This window comes from Oculina patagonica, chromosome 12, assembly GCF_052425735.1.
Source record: "Oculina patagonica isolate OP01 chromosome 12, crgOcupat, whole genome shotgun sequence".
NCBI classification, from domain to species: domain Eukaryota; kingdom Metazoa; phylum Cnidaria; class Anthozoa; order Scleractinia; family Oculinidae; genus Oculina; species Oculina patagonica.
The window spans coordinates 10102440-10115466 of record NC_135769.1 but is presented as its reverse complement, the minus strand read 5'-3'; the positions used below and the strand labels follow the sequence as shown (position 1 = coordinate 10115466).

The 13027-nt window shown below is 37.8% G+C and overlaps 1 protein-coding gene across 1 annotated transcript; it reads right to left on the bottom strand.

The window, feature by feature from the left end:
* Window positions 1-2497: 2497 nt before the first annotated feature.
* Window positions 2498-9593, bottom strand: LOC144632894 (ferroptosis suppressor protein 1-like). Its single transcript, XM_078491651.1, has 7 exons — window positions 9381-9593; window positions 6865-7047; window positions 6318-6553; window positions 5453-5657; window positions 4268-4417; window positions 3476-3679; window positions 2498-2844 (listed from the first exon to the last, which is right to left on the bottom strand). Exons 1-7 carry the CDS (start codon window positions 9478-9480, stop codon window positions 2684-2686), a joined length of 1239 nt encoding a protein of 412 aa, XP_078347777.1. The 5' UTR covers window positions 9481-9593; the 3' UTR covers window positions 2498-2683.
* Between the last annotated feature and the right edge of the window lie 3434 nt (window positions 9594-13027).

Sequence of the window (13027 nt, the reverse complement as noted above, 5' to 3'; positions counted from 1 at the left end):
TGTTGATTATATGGTGTGCAATTTGAGGTGGCTGATGAGTTACGCTCACAAAATGCAACTTACAAAGATCTCCCTACCCCACCCCCGACTTCAAACAATGTTAAACTGTACAAGATATATGAGACATGTTGGTTTGTTTGAGACAATAACCATTATTGATGGGAGTATATTTTAAGTATATTTAAAGTAGAAAAAAAATGGAAATGTTATTTCTGACGAATGAGCTTGCGAAAAAGGCTGAAATAAATATTTTGCCGGCACGGGACACAACACGGCCTGGGCCCCAGGCCGGTGCATTATGGGTGGTTTATTCGGGGTATATAAGGGGGTGTTAACCACGTGATAGACATCTAGGCCTCTGAACAAACCCTGTTCAGGGCTCCGTTTATTTTTTATTTTTAGTTTTTCAGAGTTCAGATTTTCTTCCGCCTTGTTGTCGTCTAACTTGGACTTTATTTGTAAAGCCTTCGTAGGATTAGCTACCAATCGTTGGAGCATGAGCCATGCTTCCTACCCAGGTTTTCTTTTTTTTCTCTTTTTTTTTTCTCTTTTTTTCCCTATGGGGTTTTTTATGGCAGGTTTTTCTGGCCTCCGTGCTAATCGCGTTTTCATTGTATGCGGTTGCTCAGCTCCGTTAGTTTATTTATTTGTATTTGCATTCTGTATTTTTTCTAGCGGTTACAGCAGGATTGTTATAGTTTTTTATTTTTTCTGTAAGTGACTCACAGCGTAATGTCGTTGTGCTTCAGTATGAGTTGTTTTCCTATTGTTACTTTTTGCGGTTTGTACTCGCTCTGTAGCCCTATCGGCTGCTTGCGGAGAAGTTTGTAGCTTCAGTTCTTTAGTTTTTTGAGCCCGTCTGACAGTTCATGCAAATTAAACATTGTTTGTCTCGCATTACTGCATATTCGCTTTACTGGCTCAATATGTTTGTATTCAGGGGGTTTTTGGTCCAATTTTCGGACTCCCCAGCCTTACTGGCAGTTTTGCACAAAGTTTGTGCACCTTGCAAGTTTGTTAGCCTTGCTAAAATGGCATTTTTCTATGTGGGGTTTTATGGTCCAAAGTAGTGGACCCCCCCCCCCCCCCAGCCTAACTGGCAGTTGTACACGAAGTTTAGCTTGCAAGTTTGTATGTGGGTTTTTTTGGTCAGAAGAAGTGGAGATGTTAAGCTTGTTTAGTTCCTGTTAAGTTCGTGCACTTACGGGTTTGTTTAAACTGATTGAGATGCAGTTCCGCATTTGCATGTTTGTAACTTTATTTGCTTTACTGGCAGGGGACTTTGGTCCAAAGTAGTGGACCACCCAGCCCTTCTGTCAGTTAGATATGTTAAGCTTCTTTAATCCCCGTTAAGTCCGCACTGGCATATTTCTTGACGCGAGACGATCCACAGGAATCCACTTTGACTCCATGTTAGTGACATGGCCAGAGGGTCGGTTCCTTCTATCAAGGAGAAGATTTTTACTGTGTGATGTAACGTAATTAATGCTAGTTTTTGCAGTTGCTGTAACCTATCGTGGTTTGGGTTGGTTCTTGCCAGGTCGCCTTCCTAAATAAACTTATTTGTCCTTAAAGCTGATTTCCAGTCCGTACTGCGCAGACTCGGGGTTTGTTTTCGTTTTTGTTTTGAATTCGTTGAAACGTTACACTTCGGTGACAGCATCATGAAGGTTTTAAGTCCGCCATAACAGTTCGTTTCTTCAAGAATTTCCGATGAGCTGAAACGTCGGTTTGAAATAGCGTCAAGGTTCCTCTACTCGTTTTATTTGTTCTGCAGGATATCTGGCGTTAATATGAAGAAAAAGGTAAGTTTGTCGCGATTTTTAGTTTTGCTTGTAGATTCGTTCGTGTGGGCTCACATAAACATTGCAGCCGAGATTGCGCAGTACGGACTGGAATTCATCTTTAAGCTGTGTGCTTATTTGTTTTGAAGTGGAGACAAAATATTGTCATAAAGACCATAAACGTTGCCACGATTGTTGATTTATTGAGAGGTGAAAACAAAGGCGATTACTTCTATATGAAATAAATTTTTATATCTGTAAAAAGAGACGAGAACGATTATAAAAGTTTGGGGGTGAAAACAGAACAGCATTATATATTTGAATAGTTTTTATCGGATTGCAGCGAGCATTGTAAAAGTGCCGGGCAAAAGTGCCGGGCAAATCTGACTCATGGACCCTTTCTTGTTAAAAATTGAATCGAAATCAAAAGCAGATAGCCTCGGTACAAGGACTGTTTTTAAATGGTTTTGCCAGGTAGTAGAGCCACGAATTAACTATCAGCAATTTTTTTCCCGCCAACTTGCGGGTACGCATCAGCACCAACATAAAATGTATTATTGCTTTTGTGATTTTCGTTCTGTATTTGCCATTCAGGAAAACAGATCCATTGAAGAAAACGTTATCCAACAGTCATAGTATTAGCAGTAGTAACAATTCCAACTCAAGCTTAGAAGACAGTATAATGGAAAAAGAAATAATAGAATACCACGCAGTAAACAGGAAATAATGTATTTATAACAGCAGCATAATATACATATTTGTTAACTATTCCCATCAAATTGGGACAAAGACAATAATAAAAAGCAATGAAACTCTCAGATCAAATAGTACCCGGTAAAAAGTGCAATCAGAAGAGATTTCTATACCCTATTTTCAAGCCACTAAAAATACACAGTACGTCAATCTTCGGGCATCTTCTGTCCCATATTTTTCCACTGCATTGGAGTAAAGACGCTTTTGCCTTTGATCATTGATGCAAACCAATCTCCTAAGACCCAGCCCCTCCATACTTGGGCGGCACCTCCTGATCGCCCGCAGCACAGCACCATAAATACACTCTCTGAAAAATGAAACGTAAGATGGACAAGGTAACAAAAATAAATTTACTCGAAAATGTTAATTGTCACTGATTGGTATTAAAAAAATATGGTGCGGTCTACTGCAAATGCGTGGATTTGATTGGCTGTCGTGACATAACCAGTGTTGACAATTCGAGGCTGTAATCAAAACCGTTATGCTCAGAATCTAGTTTTGTCAAGAAAAAAAACCCGTTTCTTTCCAAAATGATAAAAACACTTGCTCGGGCATTCTAGGATCGATTAAATAAGTTCTAACTTGACTTTGAGACTTAAGGGATAAAGAAGAAAAAATTAATTCTAAATTGAAGTCTGAAAAGATGATTTCTTTTCTTTGGCCTATTATAACCTTCGGACCAAGAGAAACCTCAAAGTAGTAAGTAAGGTAGAAAAACGGTAGCTCAGAGGAGGGCTGACGGTTAACATTCGAGAGACCTAAAATTAATCACAAGACCATACTTTGACTTTCGTTTCATCAAAACAAAAATTCAAATGCAAGGAGGGGGGTTGATGGAGCGTTGATAGATGGTTTCCTGTAAATTATGATGTGCATGAGCAGAGGCATGCACGCACGCATGCATGTACGTCCATGCAAACAGACAAAGGTGAACGTACTGTTAACATTGTACGGTTTCATATCCTTTCCTTCATGTTTAAGCTTCAGATTGTCAGCAACGTATTGTCCCTGAAATTGAGCGCCGTAAGCTAGCTTGATTTCAGGCACGTCATTACAGTCACCAATCGCATATACATCAGGTACATTTTTCACTTGAAGGAATTCGTCAACATTGAGACGACCTAGCCGGTTCATTTTGTCACCTGATAAAAGAAGCAAAACAAAGTGTAAATACCATGTAAGGTATATGTTGTGGTTTAAATTTATCTTTGGTTTAAAAATTTTTTTAACCAGTTTGATTCTTATTTTCTTTTGTTTCAGATAATGAATAAATGTGAATGTGAAACAATGAAAAGTAAAAATCAAACTGGTTTGAAAAAATTAAAACCAAAGATAAATTTAAACCACAACATATACAAAGCCTCGCATTAGTCTACCTAATATACCACAAAATTCCCAAAATTCAAACCATGAGCTTATATTTGCTCAACCTTCTCTTTCAGGTGGGCTTATTTTAGGGGAAGGCTAATGTAGGAAGGGCTAATTTTCGGTTTGAAATTTGCGTTTCGAAAATCTTTGGCTTTCTAAACAAACAGGATACTGTGGCTGATTTTTTTGGTGCATACAAAAATTCCACATGATAAAACTCTATAAACTTAACGATTTGAAGCCCACAGCTTGTTTGAAACCTTAAATTTGAAACATTTAATTCCGCATTAAAATTACTACATTGTTTTCTGCATTGTTACAGTATTATTTATGACTGATAAAAAATTAAGTGCACTGTCGACCCAAACGGTTCTTGTAAGCTTCAGCATTCACTTTTAGCCCTGTACAAGGGATGACCAAGTCACACTTCATTTGTGTTCCTTTGTCTGTTACAAGCATCACGTTCTGAAATCCTTTTGCTTTCACTTCGTCCATGTTCACCACTCGCTCACCTACATGGTAACAAATAAGCACAGCCATAAGATCCAGTTTAGCATTCAAAACAGATGCTATATACACTAGGAAACCTCGATGGAGCAAAACATTGACTTGTAATACAGTAAAACCCACGTATAAGACCAAGTTTTAAGAACACTCTTCAGATATTTTCAGCTATTTAAAAAAAAAAAAAAAAAAAAAAAAAAAAAAAAAAAAAAAAAAAATATTTTATTCCTTAGCCTTAATAGGTTTTTATCAATATAGTGTGGTATTTATTAGGATTTTAGGCTACTTAGGCTCTTAAATAGGTTCATAATTTGATAGGGGTACTAGCGATCAACACAGATAACTACTACAGGGGATATGCGATATGGAATATATTTCTGTAATCAATAATTATCTAGAATACAGTTGCAGTAAATTTATCTTTCCAAAGAACTAACATATGTCTGCTAAATTTTTTTTCTGTATTTTCATCTGTGCCTTCATTTTTTTGTAAAACAAGTCCTATTAAAAATGTAAGGGGTTTAAAATGAAAAATCTTATCCTAACAGGTTCTTAATTTTTAGGTTCTTATGCGTGTTTTTTTTTTTTCTGTACTATCATCAACGATACCTTATTACTGATTGTAGTCAAGTGCCTGCAATATACGGATTCGGCTATCGTGTTTGCATCCTTGTTTCCACTCAATTCAGTTCATGTGATGAGTCGTTTGGGAAGTTAAAATTGTTCTTTTCGTACATACTCCCATGCGCTCAGTTGCGTGTGACAAATTGCACAATTTTAACCTCCCAAATGAGAATCTTCACATGACCTGAATTCGGTGGCAACAAGGATGTAAACACGTTAGTCGAATCCGTCCATTATGACCAAATAACCCTGATCGAGGGAACTGAAAAAATCTGTTACTGGCTCGTTGACTAGTGACACTGGTCATAAACGTCATTTCTTAAAAATTTTGTGCAGCAAAAGTATGATATGCAAGTAATAAAGGCCTGATCATCCACGCGGCTTCGTGACTTTTTCCATGCCGTATAGTTACAACGTACCTAGAACCATATTGACCCCTAAGCTGGTGAGCTTGGCCTTGATTGTGGACTGGAAAGACTCGTTGACCTCCTCATTGACTAAACTTTCCCTTGGATGTATCAGATAGACGTCAGCCTTGTCTTTGTAGTCTTCCATGATGTCTCCCGCTATTTCCACGCCAACAGCTCCGCCACCAACCACACCTATTTTCATGGCGTCTTTAACCTGAGTCGAAAGATGAAACTTTGAAGTTCGTTTGCTTACTTTTGGGAAATTTACTGAGAAAAATAGAGATGGCTAGGTAGGCTGTAATCTCAGGATTTGCTGATATTATCCAATGCCGGACAAATGTTTAAATAATTGCCTTAACAATTCGGCTTAGTGCCCTCCTTCCAACAAGCGCCCTCCTTTGAAAGTTTTTTTTTGTAAATAAACACCCCTACTCTCATGAGCGGCCCTTTTCTAGATCTGTTTCAATTGTAAAGCCATCAGGGTGCTTTAGAGATCATCCGTGGTTCATTTTCCTTTTAAACTACTCGTCAGATGTCATTCCTGCAGTAGAAAAGAACTGTTTTTCTAAATATCTCAACTGCATTTTCATGCGAGGGTACAAAACGTCTTTCGTTCGCTTTGCACATTCAAATAAGCGTCCTGTCTCCACTGAAAAAGCGCCCTTTCTTGAATTTCTTTACCAAAATAAGTGCCCCGAGCGCTAAAACTAACCATTGCGGTATCATAATTCGACAAATCACAAGAAATTTGGTAATTACACCATGAGTGGTAATAAACATCTGAAGATCTCCCTAAGAAACAAAACATTCAAAATGTGCAAAAACAACATTAATTGGCAAAAGCTGCCACACAACCAGACAAAACGACACTTACAAGCTTGACATACTCCTCGTAGCGCTGCACGGCCTTCTCCTTGTTTGTATCTAATGGCAGTTTTGCAGGAAAAGGGCCCCCGGTGCCGGTAGCAATAATCAGATCATCATAAGCAACTTTCTCGCCACTTTCAAGCGTCACCACTTTGGTGGATGGGTTAACGTCTACAACTTTTCCTTGCTTAAAGTTTTCGCCAAATGTGGGTTCGTACGAAATTAAACACTTTTTGGCAAACCCTGTGCAAAAAAATAACGTATGTTAATTAAAGACAGGAGCTACATTAAAAAGCGGTGAAAGCGTACTACGTAGTTCAGGAAAGAAGCAATATAAGCAGTATTTGTATGTACTTTATTTTGTCCAAGTCATCCAATATGAGATGGGTCATTAGAATTGTTGATACATGTAATTAAAAAGGGACCGTTGCAATGGAAACAAATTGACTTTACAGTGCTTTTTGTAGAAAGTATTCCCCTTGAGGTTCTTTCAGGCGAAAATTTTGAAAGGGGGCAAACAAAACAAAACAAAACAAAACGACTGGTACATGTACCTGACTGAACAGAAGATCTCTGTGCACCCATGTTGTGGTGAAACGCGTCTCTGGCATCGATTAAAGTGACCTTGCATTGATCCTTTAACTTTTTCGCTGCAGCAATTCCACCATAACCACCACCAACGATGAGGACATGAGTGTCCTTAAGGGCTTTCAGGTTTTCATCCCGAGCGTGTACAGCTGATGGTAACATAAATATTCAAGTAATTACTAGAAATATTTAAATTCTTGTACTGTGTTACCTGATAGATTACCGTGTGTAAATAAAGAAGAATTCAATTTATCATTCAGTCAAATACGTGGTGGGGGATAGGGTGCATTTTGGGCCACCTGTTTGGGTTTTTGGGTTTTTAGGGGTTTTTGGGATAAGGGATAACAGGAAAAATAATTTTAGGGATAAGGGATAACGGGAAAAATAGTTAAGGGATAAGGGATAACAGGATTAGTTTAAGGGATAATTAAAAACAAGCTCTGTGACTTCCGGGCTCTGTTTTTAGCACACTCAACTTGTCTTCTTTACACTTTTGCTGAAATTTTTTTACACCCTTGATCGGTTATCGGTCGTAACGAGACAGTTTAAGCAACACTTTGAACCCAAGAGCAACGTTTTTGTCCCGGATATGCCTGGGGTGAGAGACCACATTGAATTCCTTGACTTTCGAGCTGCCTCGTACAGAAGTGGTCAATGTTTCCTTAGGCCGTCACCTTTTTTCTTTGTTAACCATCATTCGATCCCCCTCCCCCAATTCCCCCAACTTCCCCCCCCCCCCCCCAAAAAAAAAAAAAATCTCATGGACACTGGCAGATCGCAAAGAAGCGTTGATGGTTCATCTTTTTTTCACGTTCCTCAGCTAAGGTTAACCACGACATCGACATCTTTTCTTTTACTTTCAAATACCGTGAATATTTCTAGTTATCTTAATTAGGGAATGGCCTGCAAGGGATGTAATAACGGCTGTCTTAGCTGAAAACTTCTTTTTCACTCTTGATAATCATTAGAAATACGATTTCACTTTTCTGTACGGTGACTAACTCCACCAAAGATACTTTTAGGGATAACGCTGGTGATACTTTTCGGGATAAGGGATAACTGTGCTTCGAATTAAAGGTATAAGGGATAACTGAACCCCCCTAACAGGGCCTCAAACTTACAGTAATCAAAGATTGGTGGAAAGCGATATTTTATGTAGTAGTTCTTGTAAGGTTAAAACATTTTCAATTTAAATGAAAACAATAACTGAGTAACCAAACGTATCTTTAATAAGAACAGTTATCATTGGGTAATAAACTTCTGGCAAAATTAAAGAAGGAAGAAAAGCTTGGAAAAAAAAACTAGGCTATGGTCATTTTTGCGGGTTGTGTTGCGTGACCCCGATTTTTGACACAGTAACGCCATGAAAGCCTAACATGTGTTGGTGCCAACATATACCTGTATGTGTTTTTCTTTGTCGACAAAAACAACATAGAAGCGTTCTGTATTAGTCACTAATCGGGGCCCGTTTATTACTACACATAAATGCACAACTATTGTTGGACCTCTTATCCGTGCTGTTTCAAATATACCAAAGTGATGATATTTACCTAAGATGATGAAATATGCTAATATAATTTTTTTTTCAAGGTGAATAATTTTGTACAAAGCCATGCGAAGATCGTTTACATAATCCAAATTGTCGCTAGTCCTATATCACGTGTAAATTTAACCTGTCAAGTACCTTATTATCGTAACTGGTTTAAATAATTTGTTTCGAATCCCTCTACCAACTTATACACTGTCGGTAACTGAAAATGTAACAAAGACTTTAATATTGCGTTTTTGCTTTTCTCTGAAAGTTGTTTGTGGTAATCCGGCAAACGGCATACATGTATTGAATAAATCATGTAGGTGTTTGAACGGCGGGCAACAACGAAGTTGTGAAGCAAATTTAGCCTTTCTTCAAAGGAAGCCAAAAATATTGCACTTGAAAAATTATTTGCAATTGTAGAACAACCCCTCTTTTCCATTAAATTCAGTGAAACTGAAAGCTAGGAGAATCATTTGTTGCGAAATGCTCTTAAACTGGAGATTATGTCATTTTGCGTGACAAAGGCTATCAACGATAACAAGGTGTTACAACCGGGTGTCATTACAGGTCACGGAAAGTTTATTAAACCAAAACGGTCAGCCCGGCCGCGAAACGCGATTCTAGTACATGAAATTAAAATATAACATCTTAAAATTACTATGAAAAAAACTATAGGAAGAGAAGCCTAGTAGATCTTCGTAGCGTATTAAATATAGTACGTGCTGTTGTACATGTACATTTGCGAATAATGACACGCGTGATCGATTTTATATGCTAAAGCACATGCAAATTACAAACACTTAATTTTACCGCAGTGGCGATCTATTTTGGTTCGCCCTCCGTCAGAAACACATTAAGAACAAGGCCTGATTAAGCCCCCAAAACATATCGTTGCAACTATTCTGTAAGGAATGCATTTAAAAACCAGAACAAATTTGATTTCTTTACCTGTGGAAAAACGACCTTGATACACCAAAAATGCCGCCGATCCAGCCGCAAAACCTGCAGCTATAATAGGTGTTGCACTTCTCAGTCGAGCCGCAAACATTTTCTTTAAACTAGAAAGGGTGAGAACAGCGAAAATTGTATGCAGATGAACGAAAGAGTCACAGGTGACAACGAAACCAGTTCAACACGCGAACCGAACGAATTACTGTTGAATATGCACGAAATATGCAAATTATGCGAAAGAGTCGCTGACAAGGAAAACATAACGTGCGGGCACAGGTAATTGCCAGGTGTCACTTAGAATGAAATGAATAACTAGGAAAAAAACAGGATAAAATAAAGAAATATGTATCATATAAACACTTTGCTCCAAGCTTTTAAGAGGAAAAGGAACAGGTGAAATATTCTTATAATTTGGGGAAAAAATTGTCGCGAATTGTTTTGAGCAAGTACGACCGTAACATATCGATTTTGTCCGACATTACGATCAACTATTGGGAATACAGGGTAAGGGTTATTTAGTCGAGTAACTGCAATGTGTGACAACAATGACAGGAATTTATGGAATAATAACTTAAGTAGTATTTTATATAATTTCTGCACTAAGTATGTGAAGAACAAAAGGATGGATGTTTAAAAATAAAACCTTGATAATTTTACAAGTGTTCCATAGTGTCATCAGGAACTTCTAGTAAATTGCGCAGGTTTTGAATTTGTAAAAGGAGTTCGTAATCGCGCGAACGTTTGTAGGTGGTATCTTCTTTGACAGAAGAGCATGTTATTGTGTTTAAAGACTAAAGAGTCTACTACAGTTAAACTCCCGAAAAATTGAAACATTAAAAGGAAAGTGAAAAGAATTCGAGTCATTGGGGATTCGAGTTCTCGGGGTTTCCCTCGGCAGGTATTCATATTTGGAGCAACTTTTTCCGTTCTAGCAACTTTTTGATTTCTGAGCAGTTTTAGACCGAAGATTTCCGAAGATTCTTCGACTGTTGTTCAAGGGCGTTTCCGATCGTTTGTCAAACTTTTCAGAAGATAAGCGAAGTTTCCCGAAGACTTCCAAGGAAGTTTGAAAGATGTTTGAGCTTACTCACGAGACGGAATATCTTGACAAACCAATTTTACGCTGCGCTCGCGATATTTTCGGCTTCCGCCCCTTACTCTGCCGCCAATGTATCGAGTGAACAATTGTTTAAAATAGAGAGGAAAACTATGTTTTCATGGTGGCTTTAAAACCTGTTTCCTTTCTCATAAAATTATCACAATAGCTGTGTCACCTTCAGTCTGAAGATGGTAGCGTTTTGATTAAGTTTCAAAGAAGTCACTGTAATCAGAAAGTCGATCGTTTTTTGTGTTACTTGCGTTTGAATCATGTCTTCGGGCATCGCGAATTCATCAGAATTGAAGATCGAATAATTTAAAATCTTTTTAACGTTGCCGTGTTTTGTTGAGTCAAGGTAATTTTAAAATGCAGTTTTGCTCCGTTGTCATTGTATAAGCATGTTTGATAACTAGCACATGGTATGAAAACCCCGGTGCTCAGTTTGGTCGTGATCTTTATTGTCACGAAAAGCATGCAAGGAAATTCACAATACGTTTGAAATGAATACACAGCAATTTTGATTTCATATAAGATCTGTTTTCGCTTACCTTGATAACCATAACCATTTTGTCGATATATAATAACGAAATAAGCTATATCATCTCTTGTGGCAAATTACATGCCGCGATCTTTATTGTCACAATTTTACGTGTTTCATGAATTAATATACAGTAATCTGGGTTTCGTATACAATTTCCGCTTAACTTGATAACCAAATTTTTAATTTAAATAAGCTCTATTACAGCTTGACGGGCTTATAGTAACCTCGTTTACATGACCACCTAGCAATTTCGGCCACTTTTTACCTGTAAACAACATTTATTAAAACTGCCTAACTTTTATTAGGTCTCCTCTTTACCAGGCGTTTGGTGGCGGGATTTTAATCTCTTCTTAAGGACGTTCGCGCCAAAAATTTCTTACTTGATAGAGTTTTTTAAAATTTTTACTGCGGCCAGATAATGAGTAACTTGTTACAGAAATGTAAAAAAAATTGGGGTCACTGACTTTGTTTCAGAGATAAAGCGTGTGGAAAACTACCCTGATTTAAAAAAAAAAATAGCGCGCGTAATTCAGCAGTGTTTGCAAGGCTTGTAGTTCACAATATGGAAGATTAGTAAACAGAGGCAAACGATCTTAGTCACATTTTGTAGAAGGGCGTTTGTTACGTAAATAATTCCTAGTGTTGACATATTTTTTGTAAGACTTAACCCTGAAAAAAGGCATTAAAAACTGTCGTACGGTAAAACGGAAAGCTCAAAAATCTTAATTCAAACGTAAGTCGGACAATAAAAACAAACTTCCACTCGATAGATTTTTTTTTCATTTTGTCGCAAAACGTAGATATTAATTTACAAAAGCAATCGGTTAAGAAAAAAGTAGGGGTCACCGACCATTTAAGAGAGCAAACTTCAAGCGAAGTGAGCGGAACGGCTACCCACCCTATATGTGCTTAGTAGAAACTCAGCTGTGTTCTATTGGAAATCCGCGAATCTGATTGGTTCTCCCACTGATTTCTATTCGCCGATAGAAAACAGTCGCGCGCTCGCGTAGCTCTTTAAGCGATAAATTTTCTTGATTTTTGTCTTCAAAGTGCACAATATTGTAGGTTTTGGACTGAACTAATCCTGTAGAGTTTCTACTAAAACAATTAGACTACTCGCCCTCGTTTTCTATGAGCGATAGTCAACTCGGCTGCGCCTCGTTGACTTTTTGCTCATAGAAAACTCGGGCTTGTAGTCTAATTGTTAATTAGAAAGTTTTCTCGGCTCGCGCGCGCTCAATGTATCGCGTGGCATGACGTTGCGACATGAATTACGTGCGCAGTAAGGATGCGCATAAACAATTAGCGCGAACGTCCTTAAAAGAAGATTGTCCACTTTACTGGACTGGTCCTTTAATTACAGGTAACGAAAAAAGAACGAGAATAAAGAAACTGGGATAAGTACTAATAGACCCAAGAATCATTATATCGAAAAGTTATATTGTTAGATTACGTTTTCAGGCTATTGGGTTTAAGCTATCGGCTTTTTAACATTCCGCCAATCGCCGGGTCCAATAAGAATGAGATATACAGAGAGATAAGTGCTAATGGAATAATAATTCTAGCGTAAATATTTGTTAGGTTATGGTGTAGTGTTTTCTTGCTATTGGTCAGATATCCATTCAGCCTGTCTACTAGTCACTCCTGGTTTATACAGCCACCAGTAACTTTGACAACTTTTTTCCCTTGTAAGCAACATTTATTAATACGACCACCCTAACAAATGTTAGGTCTCCACTTTACTGATCATTTGTTGACAGGGATAAGAAGGTGATAACGGCTGATATAATATTAACGGCCAGCGTAAAATGTTTGTTGGATGTTTATTTTCTAGTTCAGTAAATCCCTTTTTTAATGCTGTGATCGTCGAAATAGACCATGAGAATTGCAGGTTTTGTTCCTCGTTATTTATTCCAGCACAAAGCACTTTACAAATATGTTTTGGTCATTTTTGCTGTTGTTGTTGTTGTATTTTTTTACGAGTTTCACAAATCAGTAGATAGC

Excerpts from the sequence above, each read along its gene's own strand:
- LOC144632894 (XM_078491651.1), bottom strand. The coding sequence starts at position 9,480 with ATGTTTGCGGCTCGACTGAGAAGTGCAACACCTATTATAGCTGCAGGT. Across the intron at positions 6,554-6,864 it reads GAGATCTTCTGTTCAGTCAG|GGTTTGCCAAAAAGTGTTTA; the intron begins GTACATGTACCA and ends TTTTTTGCACAG. Across the intron at positions 4,418-5,452 it reads AGGGGTCAATATGGTTCTAG|GTGAGCGAGTGGTGAACATG; the intron begins GTACGTTGTAAC and ends GTTACCATGTAG.